The sequence below is a fragment of the Lagopus muta genome, chromosome 1 (genome assembly GCF_023343835.1).
Source record: "Lagopus muta isolate bLagMut1 chromosome 1, bLagMut1 primary, whole genome shotgun sequence".
In the NCBI taxonomy this organism is placed as follows: domain Eukaryota; kingdom Metazoa; phylum Chordata; class Aves; order Galliformes; family Phasianidae; genus Lagopus; species Lagopus muta.
Genome location: NC_064433.1, coordinates 70,540,815 through 70,562,380, shown reverse-complemented (window position 1 = coordinate 70,562,380; position 21,566 = coordinate 70,540,815). Strand labels below are relative to the sequence as shown.

Here is a 21,566-nt window from a genome sequence, read left to right as displayed (position 1 = left end):
CTGCATTGGCAGGCAGACAGGAAGTTCAGCCATTCCCCTCACTGCTCAAAAAGAATTACAGTGGGATATCCTGCCTTCCAGGTGAAGCCTGTACAGCATCGAAGAGCTATCTACTAAATCCAGCATGCTTCCGCTTGACAGGAACCGGGGAGCTATCTGTAATCACAAGCGCTCATAAGCTGTGCTACCAGGAAATTACTCAGATAATCCAACTTATGTGCACTGTACAAAAGGAACTTGATGTTCTCATTCAACCCAAAATACCTGTCTCAAAGTTGCACTGCTAACTGCACTGTTCCCGAATACAGCAACCTGAAGTGAAGAACGCTTCCGTGCTGCTTCACTTGTCTTGTTTTACCTGGTATCCAGTTCAACTCCGTAAGCACAGAGGGTCACCCATTTTTTTTTTCCCTCCCAATCTTGTGCCATAAATATTACTTCACTATGCCAGAGTTAGTAGACAGGAGCCTGCACAACAACTTTCTTAATGACAATATTACTTTTACAGTCCTTACAAATACGTGCTATCCTACCAAATTTGATTTTATTTACTAAGATTGTGTTGAAATGTACACAGTACAGAACCACAGCATATTAATAGAAATGCAAAGACCTGCTTCTGTGAATATCTGAAGTGCTATCTACTCACATGGTTGTCATAAATTGTCAAAGCAGCCTCATGTTCCCCCTGTAAAAGCAAACAAGGACCATGTGATTAATATTCTGGAAGACTAAGCAAGAGAGATGGGGAGCAACCAAAGATATAAATACAATTAAGAAATGCCATAACATTACTTCCTTGTCTCATGATTTCAGAAACAAATAAACAAACATAAAGAGAGAAAAGACCAAGATAAAGCAGGATTTACTAGCTAAAATAACCAGTATATTTAGTTTCCATTTAATAAAGAGAACAAATACTGATGTGTGCTCCACACAAGGGAGAAAGATGAGGTTTCACCTCTTTCTCATCTTCCGTTCAGGATTCTTTGCAAAAAAAAATACTGTTTCATAAAACATATGCACTTTCTTAAGCAAGCTGTAAAAAAAATCTGTATGGACAGAAGGTGGCAAAACAAACAAGGTACTAGACTACTGTTGAGAGCTATGCTTTCTATGTCATTACTACGAAGCATAAACAACTGACACTGTGTTCTGACCAAAGGACGGCACCTCTGCAATGACATTGGGCTCAATTCATTAAGGAGATAAATGTGACCAGTGCTAAGCGTTATGACCTCCAAGGAAATTCTGCACTGCTACCTGATATGCTGGGCAAGTTGCAATCGTTACAAAAGAGTTTCACTAGATCCTAAATCACTTGAATTACAGAGATTGAACTACAGAGATTAGTGTCTTGTTTCAGTCAGTCAATTTTGAGGTCAGCAGCTTTGTACTGAATTTGAAGAGAACTTTCTGTAATTTTGTTGTCTAAAAATAGGTGATCCAAGTTCTTATATCCATCAAATAATAGTGCCAGGTGTAATCAGTGAGATTATTTCACAGCAATCCTCCAACATTCTAGCAAAGATAATGGATCTTTGTTCAGTGTAATTAAAAGTTGCCAAAATAATGGTACTACAGGACTATCCTGTAAAAACATCACAGTGCTATTTTATAACAGCATCCCTTGAAATAACCTATAAATCCCTATACATGCTAGGACTGCCTTTTAACTAGCATTGGATGAATTCTCTGTCTGGACCATAAATCGTCAGTATGAAAATATCTCATACCTTTTCCATAAAGTATAAAGCCCAGTGCCAGTAATTGTGGCAAGCAAGCATATCACTGCCCTGCAAAAAAGAAAAAGGAGAGAAATATTATGATTTACACAATAACTTCTCATCCCAACATACCTAGGCAGATTTTGGTTTTCCTCTTCAACTGCCGAGTGCTCCAAAAGACAGGACAGACAAGAACTTCACATCTGCTGGCCTACATGAAATCTCTCACTCTTACACTCGCTCCTTTCCAATTCAGGCAGACACCACAAAAACCAAAGTTTCCCCAAGTCTTTTTCCAGAGAAGAACTGCGCTTGGATGCCTCAGGAGAATTCACCCTTCTGCAGCACTCCTTCGGAAAAAAATCCACAAACTGTCTATCACAAGAGTAGGATTTGTCTCATCTAACATGTAAGGGTCTTGACTGAAGCAATGTGGCTAGACAGTGTGCAGGAAAGGCCCACCTTATGAGGGCCATTCCTCCTACTCACCTAGATTTCCATCTCAGACTGAGCGATCACTTCTCAAACTTATGCCTTACTACTGACTCCAAAATAGATACCAGATACGTGGGCAGTTCCTCAGATGAGATGAATATTCCCTGACCAATTACCAACCTTGCACCATACTTCCCAGCTGACACCAGGAGTTCAAATGCTCTTCCCTAGCCTGTACTTCACATGAGTAAGAATACGAGATTACCTCACTGAAAAAAACAAAACCCCTCTTCTGATTCTGACTTGTCGTTCTGAATGAGATTAAACTGCTAAGCAAGAATTTGCTAAGCAAATTCCAGGGTGCTCAAATCACTAAATAGAAACAGGCTATGAGAACTCACTGCAACAGTTCTGGAGAAAAAACATTCCCATTTAAGACTAAGCCACACCAGCACGGAGGTCCCTCGGCTGACCTGATGTAACCCCTCTGATTTTGTGCTCAAACTCACATCCTATGATAGGCAACTGCGTTTCTGTGAGAGGAACAATAAAAACTGTCATGTGAAGAAAACCTGCACTAAATCTCCTGTGCAATTTGGCATCCGAGTAATCTCAGTAAAGATGGCTTGAAGTGGTCCAGAGTACGTGCCCTTCAGAATGGACATTTTTCTGCCTCTTGCTTCAAAATCAGCATGGATAACAGCACCTCAAGTGAAGTCTTCTACTCATTTCTGAAACTTGCATTGCTTGTAACACATACACAGGCAGAAAGGAAGCAGATGAAGAACTGCAGGACTTGGCTGGAGCAGGCAAAGACGACCTACAAAGATATTTTTCAGACATGCTGTGACAAAGCTTACCTTCCAGTTGTCTTCTGTTTCCTTCATGAACGCCAACCCTTTCTCCACCTCTGCTTTCATTTCATTTACGTGAGCTACAGTATGAACAGACCACGCATCTGTCCGCTCTATATCCAAAGCCTGTGAGTGAAAAAAGGAAAACGTGATGATTCTCTCAAACTGGCAAATAACCCATTTCTATTATATCTTAGCCATTTGGTAAGATTAGTCAGTAGCAGTTTCATCTGTTCCAGATGCAACAGAACCTTGCCAAGACACTCATTAGAGATTAACTCCGTCCAAGACCACAAGGTAACAGCAATAATCCTGAAGACTGCAGAAGATCAAACACAACTTCTATCGTTATAAAAAGGGTATATGCAGACTAATTTTGATCCCCAGGAACACTGTACACTCAGCTGCTCACTGTCAGTTTACAGCACTTGTGCAAAACATCACTCAGAGATAGGGAGCACATGACTGACAACTCTAAAAACATTTCACCATCAAGAACGGGCAGTTTACCTCACGGGCAAGCTTCTCTGCACGATCAAAAAAGTTTGTTTCCATGAGTCCAAAAGAGTAGAAGCCCTTCACGTAGCTAAGCAAAATAGAAAAGAACACTCATTCAGAACTAGATTTAAGCAAGGACTGAAAAATGTACTAGAAGCAGCATTTAACTCAAAACCGTTCTTAAAATTAAATTAAAATTAAATTAAAATTGAATTTTAACAACAAAGGAAACAGAAAGCACCCACAAGTGATTTCAGATTTACATTTCAAATATGGTGAGGGGGAGAAACCCAAAGGCAGCACATACGACTGCAGCCATCTGCACTGTCTTCACACTTTCTTCACTGCCCACTATACACAAGCACCTTCATGCAATGAGGCTTTTCCAAATCAGTTGAAGACAATGTAAAAGCAAAAGGCACCGTCGTTAAGCAATAAAGGCCCAATGTACAGGGAAGCTTGGCTGTTCTATGCTCCTATGAACGTACCCGATGCAGTCAGTTTAAGGAATGTTTAACTGCTACTGTATTTGCAGAATCATAGAGGGCCAAGCACCACAGGATATTCTTCTTTTTCTGAAAATACCTGCTTAGCTTTTGGTATCAAACTCAGAAGGCAAAAATGTTACTAAAATATGTGGAGTATTATATTGCACCTGAGGAATAAAGACCTCTGGGTGCGTTGTCCAGTTTTGTTGTTTGTTTGTTTTTAAATATATACTTAGTTTTTGCAGAGGTATAAATTCATACGCAACTCCACATGCCTGTCAGTCTGAGGACACAAAATAATTGCCAGATTCTTAGATAACAAGGAAAGTTTGGTAAACGGGTATTTCCCACTGCTTCACAATTAATTAGACCACAGACTGTACGCCCCTCTGTAGCACACACCTTCTTGTGCCAAGGAAACTGACAAAAGCCCAGTCCAAGCTGCTAAGCCTCACCTCCCCAACAAATGCCAGTAGCGTACGTAAGAAGAACAAAGGATTTCACATTTCCATCAGTTGACACTGATGGAAAAATGACACTGCCTTCTGAGCCGTGAGACTGCGCGATGCCATAGCTTCATTACTAGCTTAATATTCAGCTTACACTGTCTTCACTGTTTGTGGAAGAGAAAAGCATTCTGTCCTGGATATTGAGGTACAGTGTTGCACTGCCTCCTACGGTACTGACCTAAAACCAGGCCAGGACCAAATGACTGCACGCACACACCAATATGATGAACAGCAAAATGGCGTTTATTACAGGACCCTAACCGCGTACACCCCGAAATCCCCGCATTGCGCCTATACATGCCATTGTCCTCTCGGTTAAGCCTTGCCCCGTTACATCCCGATTCGCAGAATAATCCTATCCTAATAACCCTATAACCTATTAACCTAATGACAACCTATTAACTTAATAATCCTCTGTGAGTAGAGCCCATTAGGAGAAACTCCTAATATCCAACCTAAACCTCTTCTGGTATAACTTCTGGCCATTTCCTCGGGTCCTACTATTTTCCTGGGAGAAGAGGCCAGACCCTTTTGCACCACAACCTCCCTGCTCCTGCTGACCACACTATTTCTAATGCAGGCCAGGATGCCGTTGGCCCTCTTGGCCACCTGGGCACACCGTCAGCTCATGTTCAGATGTTCAGATGTTCAATCCTAATGTCTTAAATGTGAGTTCTACATAAAACTATATATTGCATTCTTAGATGATGCTGATTTGTTCGTCTTAGCATTTGCCATACGAGTCATTTGTCTCAGCATACACTATACCTATGTATGTGTAATATACCTATATAGCTAATATGACTATATACTTATATACCTATATGCCTATATGTATAATATGACTATAAGCACTAAGCGTATTAATGTTAGACCTATGCAACTATAACTGAATATAGAATAAAGTTAAACAGAGTTAAACATTCCTGTCGCATTGATGGACCATCCAGGAAGCACTTCCCATCAGTGGTGCTCTCCATCCTTCTTTGCTCTCTCTTGCGTCGTGGTGAACAGTGATGAAGGTTTTCTATCCACTGCCTCTGATGTGTTTTAGCAGTTGGTATGTCCTTAGCACGAACACCTTTCTTTTGTGGGTAAGCTGCTCAGGAGCGACTCCTTCTCTTGTTCTTTCGCCGATCTTGTCTGTTGTCTGGGCCTTCCCAGGAGTCAATGTTGTAAATGGGAAGACTTACGTTCCAGTTAGTTCCTTGCTGATGTCTGGCTTAATTTTTCGCCATGGTATCCATACCGCCTCCCATTCCCCACTGTCTGCTTTTATTTTTACTGGAGGCCCTTCGCTCAAAACTTTGGGCTGCCAGTGTTTCTGTACAGGGCTTCTACTGCAATCTCCACGTTCAAAGTGATCCAATGAGTAAATGGCTTTAGATAGAATCTCTGCTTGTCTTTTAACAGGAATTGCACTCTGATACCCTTCTCCCTCACCCAGGAAGCGTAACTTTTCCTTGAGGAGGCAATTGGCACGTTCAGGGACATTGCTTGTCCCTGAGAGTTGCCAGGGATTCCTGTGGAATCAGATATCCCCAAGCTGTCAGCCATTCCTGGGTCGATTTTGAGATGAAGCAAGACCCATTATCTGTTTTTATCTGGCTGAGCAACCCCATTGCAGCTATTGCAGTGGCCCAATGACTCTGTGCTGCGGTCGAATTGCACTTTGTATGTTGAGTGACTGATAGCATAGAAGAAGCTGTATCTACAGTAACGGCGAGCCATGGACGAGGGGCCATACGGGGTTCCCACGTGAAGTCTGTCTGCCAGATCTGTAATGGCTTTAAGCCACGGGGGTTAACACCTGCACCAATAGTTGGGGCAGAATTGCAATATGGACATGCCTGAACTACATTACGAGCTGTTGGCAAGGGAATAGAACAGAACATAGGAATTAAAGCCTATGATACTGGTAAAGTTATAGACAGAGAGATTAGAGATTACTGATTAGAGTGATTGCTGATAGCTCTAGTGGCACTATCTATGAGTATGAAATTACAAAGATCCTTATACAAACATAACCTTTCCCAATGTATACCAACATTGTCTCAGGTACCTGTTGGAATGTACCGCAAAAATGACAAACATTTGTTCAATATCAAGGCAGATGTCTGAAGCCTTGAGAGCATTGCTCTCACAAGCAAATTCTTGTTGCTTGTTCCCCAGGCCTCAATCTGGGAACCCATTCTGATGCCCACATCGTATACTGGATTGGTTTAAAAACCATGCACATCAGATTCATTACACCATGAGGAAAGAGAAGACCTGATGCTGTCAGGACTTCTAATGCATTTAGAGCAAGGAGTGATTTCAATCCCAGTTTCTCTACACAATCTATCAGGTGTGTGATGTCTTTCGAATCGAGGGGTACCCCTTTTGGGCCTCTGTTACTGTTCCCTACTACCAGGAAGATCTCCAGTACTTTTCCTTCCTCTATCAGGCTAGATCTAGACTTCCCACAATCTGTTAGTGCATCTCTCTTAACTCCCAAATGCAAATTCACCTCTCTCCTTTCATTATCTTTTTCAGCCACAGCTGGAAGCTGTGGGCTCCGCACCCCTCCCCTCAGACCCATCTCCCTTTGATCATGCACTGACTGTTGTAGAGGCTTCTGATTGGTTGCATACGCACTCAATCTTGTAAAAGGATATGTGGGTCGAATCAGTGGGTCTGAATGCTGTGGTAGGGAGTGGGTCCGGAGACCCTCGTCATTTTGTCTTTCTCCTACGGGTGCAACCTGAGCCGACAGCGCTGGCCAGATGCTACCTACTCCTTCAGGCGCAATCAGGGTGGACAGTGCTGTCCGGACATTATCATCCGAGCGCCTGTTAGTTACATTGCTTCCCTTTCTCTCTGCTGTTTTTTCTTCTACCGCCTCTCTAACTTTTGACCAATCTGTACCCGAGCCTTGCCCGCAGTCCCCACCCCCCTGGGTGCTACTGCATTCCACCTCCTCAGAGGAAACAGCAAGTGTCCCATCCCAGCTCACTTCTTTCCCTGCCCCCGCAGGTGGTATTGGATTACACAGAGAAGGATACAGCGGTTGTCGTGGATACGGCTGGGGAGTTTCAACGACCTTGGATTCCTGCACTTGGCCGGTGTTGCATGATAAAAGTGCAGACAGTTTAGCACAGTCTTCTTCTACTTGTTTATGCGACGCTGAAGCCGAGGGGGGAGCGAAGGGGGGTGCCGAAGGTGCGGACGAGATGTTAGTGGCCATAGTTAGTGGGCATATTTGGGGCGTTCTCTTCCTCAGGGGACCTGCAAGAAAGTACACTTCCCGCGCCACTTCTCTCGGTGTTAGTAAATTCCAAACCCATCATAGCACGCGCAGCCTCTGTGGTTTTACCTTCTTCTCTGGCGGCTTTAAGAGCCCCAAGAATTAACCCCCAGATTTTAAGTTCCGCCGCTTTTTGTTCCTCCATTGCTCGTTGCGCAAGCGTGGATGTAAACTGATCCCATCTATCAGGATCTAAAATGTCCTGAGAGGAGGGAAGATTCCACTCCTTTTCCAGGCGAATAAGTACAACGGAAATGTCCTTCTTAGGAGGGGCATACCTGCTGTGATAGTCCTTACAGAACTGAAGGACCAACTTAATAACTTGATCCATCACCAGCACGGCACTGATGTCCCGATTCGAGAGCGGCCTGCCACCAACCACAGGCTATCCCCAGCCTCAAACTTCCACAGCAGCCAGCTGCTGCAGGCACGCCCTTAGGCGAATACGGTCTTCCACGGCCAACCCGTAATTACCTCATTACAGCATTGGATACTTCATTACAGCATTGGAAATTCCGCAGGCTTGCAGGAGACTTTAACGCAAGTTGGCTTCTCATGCAAGAGGGATCCTCACAAGTGGGTTCCGCACTGGTTCCTCAAACGGGGAACCAATGTTGCATTGCCTCCTACGGAACTGACCTAAAACCAGGCCAGGACCAAATGACTGCACACACACACCAATATGATGAACAGCAAAATGGCGTTTATTACACGTGAACTCTAGCTTATATAACCTATGTGCTTCGACTATGCCCCTAAGGACAGGTGCAACGCATCAATCATAGAGCAGGGAGAGGGCCTATTGCATCACATCCCATGGGGGGTCTCGCAGTTGCTGACAACAGTGCGTTTGTCCACAGGAAACAAAAGGAAAAAGGAAATGGGCACACAAGAGCCTGAGGGCATTTTGCCCCCGCCTGCAGTGAGTGCACCATTCCATCTTAGGCGTTACATGACACGAGCCTTATCTGACAGCAAAAGTCACTGAGTGAGCCACTGCTCACTTCTGAAAACTGAACAGAACAACCTCACTAACAGTGTCAGCAGGGATGCGGGGGAGATGATCGAGCTGGCGTCACCCATAATTCACTCCACTTCATCTAGAAGCTGTTAATCTTGTCTACACTCCTGTTTCTAACAAATCCTATCATTTAGATGTGTTGAACCTAAAACAAAAGAGTATGCATACATCAGATACGGAGCAATTTTGAAAGTGAAGCATGACCTACCTGCTCAGAGGAACGTCAGGTGTCCAGAAAGGAAAAACCCGAGCAACAGAATCTCGCATTTGTATTTGATATCCTAAGTAGAAATAAGTGTCATGGGAAAATTTGAGGGCTAGCAAGTCCGTCGGATGGTTCTGTAGAATCTGTTCCCATACATCACAAGCTTTTGGAAGCTGTCTATAAACAAGAATTTTAATCGTTGAAAGAAGACATGCATACCGGCCCCTGCTGTCAGTTCTAAACTCCTCCTATTCTGAAAAAGAGAAGATTCAACAGCAAATGCCTTTTTCTTCTTGAACAAATTTTAGTTACGTTTGTTTTTTCCTTTGAGAAACAATGACATTGTTTAAGCAGGGCACTTACTGGGAAATCACATGAGAAGTACTCTTACAAAAGCTGCAAAAGGCAAGGAAAAAGAGACCAGCTGAACCATAAAGATTTTCCCAACATTGAACGTGAACTTGGGACAGAGAGATCTGCTGCTATCTGCTTGGGAGCTGGAAGGCTCTGCAGATGGATCTGGAGAGGCTGGATCAAAGGGCTAAGTCCAACTGCATGACATTCAACAGGGCTAAGCCCCCAGTCCTACACTGGAGCCACAACAACCCCATACAGTGGTACAGACCTGGGCACGAGTGGCTGCAAAGTTGCTCAGCAGAAAAAGAGCTGGCGGTGGGTGCTGGCTGACAACCAGCTGAATGTGAGCCAGCAGTGTGCCCAGGCAGCCAGCAAGGCCAATGGCATCCAGGCCTGCATCAGAAACAGTCTGGTCAATGAGAGGAGGAAAAGGATTGGGCCCATACTCAGCAATAGTGAGGCTGCACCTTGACTACTGTGTTGCACTGTGTGGCAGAGCCTCACCTGGGAGGTGGAGAAGTCCCAGCCCCTCCCTTCCCAGAAGAATTTAAGAAATGTGTAGACCTGACACTAGAGAACGTTACATAGTTATGGAACTTGGTAGTTCAGCCTGATCATCTTGAAGATGTTTCACATGCTAAGCCATTCTATAATTTGATAATTAATCTACAGTCATAGGCACACAGATACCTTTGTTCCAGTGGGAACTGAACCCACACTAGCAGGGCTTTGGTAGCTTCCTCTTTACCTTTGCTATGAATTACATGAGGTAAAGCCACGTTCACTTGTTTGATGAACAATAAAAGTGAATGATTACTTCCCTAGAGTGCACAGAAATTCATCGTACTGAACGGAACAATAATGCTTTACACAACTGCTGATACCAGCATCTCCCACTCCACTTTCTGACACTAGGAGCACTGGAACAGCTTGCCCAGAGAGGCTGCAAAGTCTCCTTTTATGAAGATATTCAAGACTCATCTGGACTCATCTGGTGGTGGACTCAACAGTCTTTTGTGGTCCATTCCATCTCCTGTAATTCCATGAAAAGTAAGCTTGAGGATTTGCTTGTGCGGTTCAAAAAATTTATCATATTACACCAGACCTTAGAGTAGCTATACATAATTCTATCCCATTTCTAAACCTTTACTCCACTGATGTAATTAAGATGGATTTAAAAAAAAGAAGTGCTAAAGGTATGTCAGAGGCCATACTGCACTTCCCCTCCTAGGGGAGAGGTAATCTGATCGTGATACAATTCTGGGAGACACATTTGACAACAATAACAAACACCTGATCCTGATTCTCTGCTACATGACTGGTTAGACTGCTAGGACACAACCCTACAAAACATCACCTCTGATAGCTTATCCTCTTCACAGTACTCTTCATGAGAAGAAAGTGGAGAACACATAGCTAAGGCAGCAGTACGCTGCAACAGCAAGAAGGCCCTGAATGACAAAACCAGCCACTGTCCCCTTCCCCACAGGGCCAGCCACTTACCCACTGGCAAACATGTCCAAGGCCAATACGTGAAGCTTCTCCCGCTCCGTCAGAGGCTGAGATCTCGACAGCGTCATCATTGTTTTCAGCGCACTGCCCAGATCTCTGTTGAGCCGCACTGAGCTTCCAGTGCCAATAAGCTCCAATCCGTTAGCAATGACATGTCCCATGACTATGGAAATCAACAAGTCACATCATGAGCAGTACAGCAATGAACGTAACTCATCTCTACAAGAGCATGAAGAGGCTTGGGTTGCCTTGGGTGAAAATGGGTCCCCTCTGTAGCAAAGACTCATAAGCTTCCAGTTTTCATTGCCCTTCAGGACAGGCATTACAGAGGACTTGAGTGAAAAACACGGAAACATCACCACAGCCTGCTCCCCCCTCTAACGACGAATTACAGAATTCTACCCCACACACCAGGTGCTACTTGCCAAAATGAAGTACAGTGAACACAAAGAAACAGGGTAGAAGGGCTGCTCCAAAAGTAATACCTCCCATTTTATTACACTGATCCACAACGTTAGAGGCCAGTGTTGGTATAGCAGTAGAATCCATTGAAGGTTAAATGGAAATAAACAAGAGGCATTATTTTGCAGTGATTTACGTAGCATCCAGCACTTCCCGTGCAAACAGCTAAAGGTTACACTTACCAAAATTTGGATCTGCAGCCTTTAACTTGGAAAGACACCCTTCAATACCTCCTAGATTCTCATCGTTGCGCCACGTTGCATACTGCAAAAGGGAGAGACAGTGCCAACGACACTGGGCATCTTCTCATTCTCCCACACAATGACAAAATGGCTTGCGCTAGAAGGGACCTCCAAGATCATCTAGTTCCAAACCCCCTGCCACTGGCAGGGTTGCCAACCAGTCAAACAGGCACTAGATCAGGTAGCCCAGGATCCCAGGCAGGTTAAAGTTAAAGGAAGCAACACAAAAGAGAATCTTTACACTTAGTACACTGAGTTTACTTAGGAAGAAAACAGAGAAAATGTCTTCTTTAAGGTACTCTGCCCACCAGCAGAACTAACAATCTTCAGTTTCTAAGCAGCATATGTCTCCTCCATGATTCTCTAGTGTGAGGGGTGATAAGCACACCAGATGAAGCTTTTCCCTCAGCTGCAACACTCAGCAGAGCTCCCTGCTAACTGGGTTTTCTGCTGACAGCCAGTGGCTGAACTCAGCCTCAGGCTCTGGTTCCTCAGCCTATTCCCAGAAAATGCGCAAGAGCGTAACACCTCTGAGACCACAACTCACCTGTTAGATTTGACTCTGCTGTGGGAAAGCATCACGGGCGTGCGTCTAAGTACACACTAGCAGTGACTGCTTAAGTGTTCTTTCCTCAATCGATAAAACTACATCCATCTTCTCATCTTCCAGACAGTCAGAAATTCAAAAGTCAGCTACAGCAAAGACTACTTGGTGCACAAGACCCTCCTTCTCTTATTTTTGCTTCATGTCATACCTGGCTTAGCGCAGCATCAAATAGCTTACAGGCTTCGTTGCTAGTGGTCGACAGCCCAAGTCCAGCGTCCTGCCAGGCCTGCACAATAAACAAAAAAAGAACTGCTTATTCCATGCCCTGCTTGCCCACACACAGCCAGCAGACTTCAAAAGCGATGATTTGCTGACGCTTTTCAACTACGTTTTCTTGTTGTGTTCTTGTGCTGTACAGACAACTTGGGCAGCCACAGAAACATTTTCTGCAGACGTAATTACATGTGACATTACGTTATGACAATCAACTCCATTAGCTGTGCTTAGCAGTGGGGAGGAAGAACCAACACACTGTAAACGGTAAAACTTAACGGCCTACAGACCTCCAAATGCAAGAATGATTCTCAACTCATTATGGTTCCCTTTTGACAAGTTCCTCTGCTGCAGGCACACCTCACGTGGAACTGTCACATGCTGAATTAAGGCCCTGGTTTTCTGCACCTCACAGCAGAGCAGTGCTTTCCCACACAGGGTGGCAACGCAACCACGAGTTGGTCACCTCCGAGCCCCAGGGCGAGCGAAGCTCCCCAAACAGCGCCTCTCGGGACGACCCCGGACGAGGCCGCACGGCGCCAGGCCCGGCCTCCCGCGCCCCTCCCAGCCGCAGCCGCCGCAGTTCCCAAGCTCGGGCTCCTTCCCCGGCGGTGGCCGAAGCAGAGACCTGCTCGCCCTCGCCGCCCACTCTCCCGGCAGCTGCGGGACCCGCGGGCACAGCGGGCGCAGCCGCCCGGCCACCTGCGGCCGCGCAACGGCCCCTCGGCTCGGCTCGGCTCCGTCGTTGCGCCGCTCCCTTCCGGCCCGCCCGTACCTTGCAGTCCCTCAGCGGTGCCATGGCCGTCCCACAAGCCCCTCTCAGCCTTCGCCCGAGCGACTTCGCGCTTCCCACAGCACGCAGGAGAAGGGGCCGGGCCGCTCTGTGGGGCGGGGCGGGGCCGGTCCTCCTCTCGGCGCGGCGGCCCTGCCGATCCAGCCTCCGCGCTGAGCGCCACGCGGTGCTGCCGCTTGCTGCCGCTCTCCGTGCGGTCCGTGGCCCCTTTCGGCAGCCCGTCCCAGGGGCCGTTTCGAAGCCGACGTGGTTTTTTGGCAAGCCGCGCCATGGAGAAGGGCGGCAGGTACCGGTCTGCACGTAGAACGTTCAGAATGCCGAGGTCGCTCGCTGACAGTTGGCACTACGCAACAAGCAGCCACCGGCTGGCCACGCCGCCATGCCGGCGCTTTCTCTCGCCCGTCGTGCCGCCATGCCGACGCTTCTTTTTCTGCTCCAGCTGCTCGCCTTTTCCCTGCTGGCCCTGCGAGCCTGCTCTCCGCGCATGCAGCCGCCGCCCCTGGCGGTCAGCTGCCTCGGAGCTCCCGGACGCGGCTCCGCAGGGCGCAGCGGCGAGGGCTGGCTGTCCTGCCTGGGGAATGGCACCTTGCGACTGCGGTATGTTGGAAGTTTCCAAATAATTTTCTAGTACGGTTTCTCTGAGAAAGCAGATTGTTTTGGCAATACAGTGTTGCAAGCCGGAGCAGAGAGGTGATTGTTCCCCTGTACTCAGCACTAGTGAGGCCGCACCTCGAGTACTGTGTCCAGTTTTGGGCCCCTCACTGCAAGAAAGACATTGAGGCCCTGGAGTGTGTTCAAAGGAGGGCAACAAAGCTGGTGAGGGGTCAGGAGCACAGGGCTTAGGAGGAGAGGCTGAAGGAGCTGGGGATGTTCAGCCTGGAGAAGAGGAGGCTCAGGGGAGACCTTATTGCTCTCTGTAACTTCCTGAAGGGAGGTTGTAGTGAGCTGGGGGTCGGCCTCTTCTCTCGTGTCATTAGTGATAGGAGCAGAGGGCACGGCTTCAAGCTATGGCAGGGGAGATTCAGGCTGGACATGAGGAGGTATTACTTTTCAGAAAGGGTGGTCAGGCAGTGGAATGGACTGCCCAGGGAGGTGGTGGAGCCAACGAGCCTGGGGGTGTTCAAGGAAAGGCTGGATGTTGTGTTGAGGGACATGGTTTAGTGGGAGCTATTGGGAATAGGTGAACGGTTGGACTGGATGATCTTTTAGGTCTTTTCCAACCTTGGTGATTCTATGATTCTATGACAAAACACTGTTACATCTTTGATCCCCTATTGCCTGCCGCTGATCTCTTTCATCCCTGGTTCCTCATTGGCTGAGTAATGCAGGTTCACACTCTTTCCTGATGCTTCAATACTAATCATACAAACGCCAAGTAGACACAAATCTTTGCCGCCCAAACACAAATGTCTTAATTGCTTAATTGACTTCTAGCAATTGCTTTCTTAACAAACATTTGGTGGTAACTTTTCGGACGTCAGTTGTACAACATAAACATAGACATATAGACACAGCCTCAATCGTTTAATTACCCCCCTAACGTTTGTGTCCTTTCACACTGGGTCACTGTTCTGATCATCCATCTGTCCCTGTGTAGAGACAAGCTCAGGAGGAGGATAGAGGGGAGTATCTTGGAGCCAGTGTATGGCATCCTAACATTCCCACAGAGTGGGACAGTTCTGCTCTGTGTAAAGGCCCTGCCTCCTTGAAAGTCTGTTAGATGTATTTGGCTTCTGCCGCTCTAATGAACATCCTCACAGTATGTCTCCTAGTTCAGAATACTATACCCATACTGGTTAGAACATTCAAAATCTATTGCAGCTTTGTGAGAAAGTGTTTGTTAGGTAATTCGGCAGCTATGTTCCTAATATATGTTCCTAAGATGTATACAGTATTCTTACTTTCCACGTCAGTTATTTCTAAGGATATGTTACAGCTTGTTTCTTTCGATCAATTGCCCTTTTCAATGCTCAATGCAGAAACAACACTTTCCACAGGTACCGGCCAGCCCCAGGAGCGACAGCGGAGGCAGAGAGCACAGAGAGGCAGCCTGCCTCCCCGCCGCACTGCCGCTGGTACCTGAATTGGGGTTGGGTGAAGAACACCTCCCTCTGGTCAGGGCAGTTCACGCTCCAGTCAGGCCTCTCCCTGGGAAGCGCTCTCTGGTCGGTGGCCTCCAGTGTCATTACAGTGCAGAGCTCATCTGCCTCATGCGCCGCACCCGAGTGCCTTTATCGCAACTTGAGTGTCGAGATGTCAGCAAGGTGGGCCGCCCAGAAGAGCTCACACGCATACCGTGATGGCACGAGAAGTGCCACCTGCTTGTTCCATTGCTCTGCTTTCCCCGGGGATCCTGAGAAACACCAAGGGTTCGTGGCAAAAGTGAGCAGCACCCGAAATGGACTGACACCGGCTCTCGCAAGCGTCAGGGATGACACTTCAAAAGCAACAGAGCTGGCAGTGCTTCACCAGGAAGCAGCCTGCAAATTCAACTCAGTTACAATTCAAAAACCTTCTCTTCACACCTCTGTCATACGTCAGAAAAAGGGGAAAACGTTTGAGCTGTATGCCAGAGTGATAGTGGACTGCAACCTCCACGTGTCCATAAAGCCTCAGTGGATATTCTATGCTGTTAAGGACATGAAAACTAATCCAGACTGGGACCAACCTTTAAATACATCGGCGATGCACGGTGTCAACACAGTACAGCTAACGGTTCCCAGCTGGACCTTGGATTATGGAATGTATCAGGTCTATTTTACTGCTTCAGTATACATGCTTGGGACCAAAAGATCCTTCAATAACACAGACAGGGTTTTCATCAAGATAGAGAGAAGTGATCTTGTGGCAAGTATTGCAGGAGGCAACTTCCGGACAGTGGGCTTTTTTGATAATTGGACTCTGGATGGCTCCATGTCCTACGACCCCGATTCACCGGAACGACTAAAGGGACTCACGTTTACTTGGTACTGCACTAAGAAGCTATTGGACTATGAAAGCATGAGAATCAGTGCGGGAAATAAATGTCATCCAGCCCAGAGGGATTTGAGGTGGCTGACATCTTCAGGGGCTGTTCAAGTGCTAGCACCGGAATCGCTCCCGGGAAACACTGTCTACCACTTCCGTTTAGTCATTCAAAAGGATAGAAGACAGAGTTATGCCGACCAAAGCGTAAACGTGCAGTCTGGCTTCTCACCTCTCCTGGATGTGGCGTGCCTTGAAAACTGTGGCAGCGCTGTAATTCCGACAGAGAGGTTTACGTTGTCAGGCAGATGCCTCAACTGTCAAACAAGCAGCCAGCCAGTCCACCACTCGTCACTTTGGATGGAAAATTCTACAGAAATTAGCTTTGATTGGTCTTCCAGGACCTCAACAGGTAAGTCTGGTGCATACCTTTCTATACATGCTCTGACTTTTACCAGTACTGCAGATCAATCATACATACTGCTACTACAAGTGACTACCTGGGGCGGTAGGTCATCCCTCTACAGATATGCATTTAAAGTAAACTCTCCACCCAGGGCTGGCAAGTGTAGCGTCAGCCCACACCGCGGTACAGCTTTCCTAACAAAATCTGTTGTCCAGTGCAGTGGATTTTCGGACAGCAACTTACCCCTGACTTACAAAGTCATAGTAGCTTCCGACGAATCCAAAACTGCCAAAATTAACTCGGTGGAGGACAACACATTTGGCACAATTGTGTACTTTGGCTATCAGCCTAGAATGCCTCCATCTCCCCTCCCAGTTGGTGTCCCCTCTCGGAGGTATGCTCTGACACTGTACGTTCGAGTGTGTGACTCTCTGGGGGCTTTTACCCAACTGAGTCTGCATGTCAGAGCACAGAACCCAGTGAGAAGTCGACCGCTAGCTGTTGTGTTTCATGAACTGTTTGCCTCAGTGAGTGGTTTAAGTGCGCCCATGACAGCTTATGTCCAGACCGGAGACTGTTTTAATGTGGGTTATTTGGCTTATCTTGCAGCTTCTGTCCTAAACTACACTGAAGCCGCACCAACACTCCCGATACCCAAGGCTCAGTTGAGGGAAAGCCTGCTTAAGGCAGCCCTGAATATTTCGGTTGAGAGCACGATGGATGGATGCCTGGTGGACACGTGCAGACTTGGTTCCCTGACCAACTGGCAACGGGTACACTGTGTCTGCAGCATGAAGCAGAGTCACAGGAGCCGGTCAGTCCTCACTGCCTCAAATACATCCACATTTGACATCAAGTTCCTGGCAGCCAAAGTCATTGTGACCCCCAACAGAGTAGATCTCAAAGGAAACCTAATAGCGGACATCCCTAAGAACCCTGTGACCCTTCTAACAGTGCTCTTCATTTTTTCAGCCTACTTTCTTTTGTCTCTCTGGGCCGTGCGGAAAGACAGGGCTGAGATGGTCAGCAAAGACAAAATTATAGTTCTGCCCGACAACGACCCCTTTGATAAAGTCAGCTTTTTGGTCACTTTGTACACCGGCAGTCGCTGGGGAGCTGGAACCAGCGCAGATGTTTTTCTTCAGCTCATCGGCCAGAACGGCACAAGTGATGTCCACTGCTTGCGGCTTCCACAGTTTCCTGCTTTCCGTCGAGGAAGCACTGACTGTTTTCTCTTGACTACGAAGGAAGACCTGGGAGACATCCGCGCCTTCAGGGTCTGGCACAACAACAGAGGCCCATCGCCAGGCTGGTTCTTAAGCAGAGCCAAAGTTGAACACGTGTCCGCTCGGAAGACCTGGTTCTTTATGTGCAGGAAATGGCTTGCCCTTGACAAGGGAGATGGCTTACTAGAAAGGACATTTTCCGTCACCAACCCAAAAGCACCTCTATCCAGAAAGGATTATTTTTTGATTGATCTGGCCAGTGGTCTGAAAGAGGGCCATCTATGGCTCTCTGTTTTTGCTCAGGTTCTCACTGGCACTTATAGCAGGCTCCAAAGGTTATCTTCCTGTCTAACAATATTATTATTAAACCTGTTCGTTAACATTATGTTCTTTAATGCTGACAGGGATGAAGAATCTCCAAGACACCTGAGGTACTTGAGATCAATTGCCATAGGCATTGAATGTGCTTTGATTACAGTACCTGTGGAAATGATTATAATGGCCTTATTTAAGTATTCCCAGAAGAACCCAGAGAGAAGTCTAACGCTCCTTCCTGGGAATCTTAAAACCTGGAGAGTACATTCGCAAAAAAGGAAACGTTCAGAAACGTCAGCACAATCTGGTAGCATTAGTTCCCCGGAGAACGTTCCTGCTCACAGCGATTCTCAGGGCCCGACACATAACTTGAAGAGAAGAACTGGGGGAAAGACAAGAAGCCAGGGAGCTCCCCAGAACAGCAGTAACTGCCCAGTTTCTGAAGGAGGTGCAAGTACCGCCGGAGACAAGGAGCAAACAGGAAAGAATTCCCGTCCAAAGGTTAAGGCCAGGCGGAGAAGACTACCGTCAAATTCCAATTTCAGCAATAACTGTGCAAAGGAAGCAGGTAACTTGCAGGAAGAAAGCAAGCTACTCAGCGTTAGCTCTGTGCCTTTTTGCAAGAGACCACCCATAGTTTGTTGTTGGTGGTGTGTCTATCTCTCGTGGGTGTTAGTGATAACTGTAAGTGGGGTATCGTCATTTTTCATTGTACTGTATGGTTTGTCTTACGGCTACCAGACTTCGCTGGAGTGGCTTTTAGCGTCGGCAACTTCCTTTATTCCAACTGTGTTCTTTGTTTCAATCATAAAAATCAGTTGTTACTCAGCTTTGAAAACAGTTCGTCCAAAATACTGTGAAAACATTCCATGGTTTACCCAGGATCTCTCTTCTGAGATCAAAGCAGAAAAGGAAGCAATGAATGAAGAAGAGATGCAGGAGAAGCACTTCAAGCTTGCCCAGATCAGAGACACCGAGCAGTACAAGCCTTTAAAAGATGGGGAAATTGCAAAGATGCTGGAAACGGCAAAAATTAAGGCCAAGGCATTCATTTTCATAAAAGATGTTATCGGTCACCTTGTGGTTTTAGCAGTTGTCTTATGCTTAGCTTATTCTACTGTGAACACTAACAGTTTCCACTACAACCAATTTATTCGGAACCAGTTCTCTCCCAGACTCCCTGCTGTGGTTAAGCTGGCAGATATTTACACGTGGGTGAACGACACCTTCTTGCCTTTGATCCACAACGACGTTCAGCCAACTTTTCTTACCGACAGCTCATCCAAAATCATCGGTTTGCCTAGGATGAGGCAAGTGCGGGCTAAAGGTACTGAGAAAACGTGTTTCCACCCTCACAGCTTTGTAAATAAATTTGTAATCAGTAAGAGCCACTGCCTTCACAAATACGGCAGGGACCTCGAAGAGAAAGGTGACTATGCTGGCACGTGGACAAAAGTCGCCAACCGTTCTTTTTCCAAGGAAACCAGCAGTTACCCTGGGTTTACTTACCAACCAAACTGGGCTCCCTGGACTTACTTCTCATACGGAGATCTGCACACATATGGACCAGGAGGATACACGTTTTACTTTTTCCCTGAAGAAGGAAGACATAATTCAACAACAAGGCTGCATTTGCTGCAGGAGAGCAACTGGCTTGATGAAAAGACCTGGGCTGTGATCATCGAACTGACTACGTTCACCTCTGATGGAGATCTCTTTTGCAGCACCTCAGTCATGTCTGAACGGTCTGATTTTGGGATCATAAAACCAACTTTGTCAGTACGCTCTTTTGCTGTCTCCATTTTCCATCAGCAAACAAAAGGTCGACAATTGTTTTTCCTAGCTGCTGTTGCCTTTCTGCTCATGTACGTTGCAGACGGCCTCTACAGCATGGTCCAAGGGAAAAAAAAATACTAAAACTATTTCCAGGACAATCAGCTTCATCTTAAAATGGGCATTCTTCCTGATTGTTCCTTTCCAGGTTTTAAAGTTCAAGATGGGAGCTGATATTGTTCATTTTTTCTTACTTTATCCAAACGATTTCATTCCTTCTCACGCAGCTTCTCATCTAGATCAGAATCTAAGGAATACTTTGGGCTTTTTGGCATTTCTTGCAGTTTTGAAGACACTAAAGTATTCTCAGTTGTTTTATGAGGTGCGTCTGGCTCAAAGATCAATCTTGGCAGCCCTTCCTGGGATCTCCTCAATGGCCTCTGTGGTGGTGGTGTACTTCTCTATCTTTATGGCTTTTGGCTACCTTGTGTTTGGCCAGCATGAATGGAATTACAATAATATGATTCACTCAGCTCAGACCGTATTCTCTTACTGCGTGTCTGCTTTCAGAGATACTGCATTTTCATCCAGCAGGCTGCTGGGTGGTTTTTTCCTCACCTCCTTCCTGCTGGTGATGACCTGTGTTTTGATCAACCTCTTCCAAGCTGTTATTATGTCTGCCTACGGAGATAGGAAACAACTTGTCTATGAAGAACCACCTGATGAAGCAAGAGCGGTTGCTTTCCTCCTGCAAAGGATGAAAAAGATGCTGTGTTTTCCAATCTGTAGAACGGCCAAAAGAAGTGACCCCAATCTTTGCCACGGTGTGCCCAACGGGCAAGCTGAGAAGAGAGTTCAGTGACATTCGGGCCTTGAGAAAAGAAAAGCAAACGGGGAAAAATGGTTTGTCTTGTAATAAGAGCAAAGCAAGATATTATTTTCCAGACCACCTCTAGTCTGTAACACTTGTGTTTCAAATAAATGTTTTAAATTATTTTCTTGTGTTTTTTTTCATGGATTTTGTAGGATTTAAACTTTTGTTACTGAGATTTTCTCAGCAGAGACAAATTGTGCGGAGGATATTTTGCACCCATTTCAGCAGCACATGTTGCTGGGGTGCAGTCTGCTGACCCAGCTGGGAAGGTAAGCGCCCAGCTAGTTGGTTGCTCACTGCCTATACAGCAGGATGGGCAGGGAATAGGAATGGCAAAGTAAGGAAAAAACAACACGTGGGTTGCAGTCTGTGAAAGAGGATTTCTGAACCCCTCTCTTTATTCTCCCTGGCTCAACGCTCCCTTTGTGAGGCCTGTTTTGGTGATAAGACTCTATCTGAGTACTGGGAATTTTCTGGGGGGGCGAGTGGTAGGTGTTACTGTGCCACATTACTTGTGGTCATGATTGTAGAGATAAGCAGAAGGGGGGCAAGGAGCCTTTTTTGGGGTGTGGCTTGCATGAGCCGACCACTGCAAAAGGAAATAATGCTTATGCCCCAGAATAAGCTACAATGTATTGTTTGTTAGATTTATTACTGTCACCGGGAGTGGTGACAACACCAGACCTTCGGTTAATACGGCGCTGTCCCTTTAAGGAGCGCGGGGCGCGTCCCCGCGATGTGACGCCTCGCAGTCGAGGCGGAAGCGGCGGGCAGCCGAGTTCCGCAGCTCAGCCATGGC

General features: G+C 46.6%; 2 protein-coding genes across 2 annotated transcripts; one reads left to right on the top strand and one right to left on the bottom strand.

Moving 5' to 3' along the window:
- Positions 1-45: 45 nt before the first annotated feature.
- LOC125695260 (tetratricopeptide repeat protein 38-like) lies at positions 46-13,332 on the bottom strand. Its single transcript, XM_048949514.1, has 10 exons — positions 13,192-13,332; positions 12,352-12,429; positions 11,537-11,618; positions 10,884-11,055; positions 9,027-9,200; positions 3,527-3,602; positions 3,023-3,142; positions 1,737-1,796; positions 650-688; positions 46-156 (listed from the first exon to the last, which is right to left on the bottom strand). The coding sequence occupies exons 1-10, from the start codon at positions 13,213-13,215 to the stop codon at positions 46-48; spliced, it is 936 nt and encodes a 311-aa protein (XP_048805471.1). The 5' UTR covers positions 13,216-13,332.
- Positions 13,333-13,588: 256 nt separating this feature from the next.
- On the top strand, positions 13,589-21,362 carry LOC125696544 (polycystic kidney disease and receptor for egg jelly-related protein-like). Its single transcript, XM_048952327.1, is given in 4 exon segments — positions 13,589-13,806; positions 15,207-16,585; positions 17,189-20,033; positions 20,035-21,362. Coding segments are annotated over 4 exon segments (5,163 nt in total). The 3' UTR covers positions 20,756-21,362.
- Positions 21,363-21,566: the final 204 nt, after the last annotated feature.

Excerpts from the sequence above, each read along its gene's own strand:
- LOC125695260 (XM_048949514.1), bottom strand. The coding sequence starts at position 13,215 with ATGGCACCGCTGAGGGACTGCAAG. Across the intron at positions 11,056-11,536 it reads GGCTGCAGATCCAAATTTTG|TCATGGGACATGTCATTGCT; the intron begins GTAAGTGTAACC and ends TGATTTCCATAG. Across the intron at positions 689-1,736 it reads CTTTATACTTTATGGAAAAG|GGGGAACATGAGGCTGCTTT; the intron begins GTATGAGATATT and ends TTGCTTTTACAG.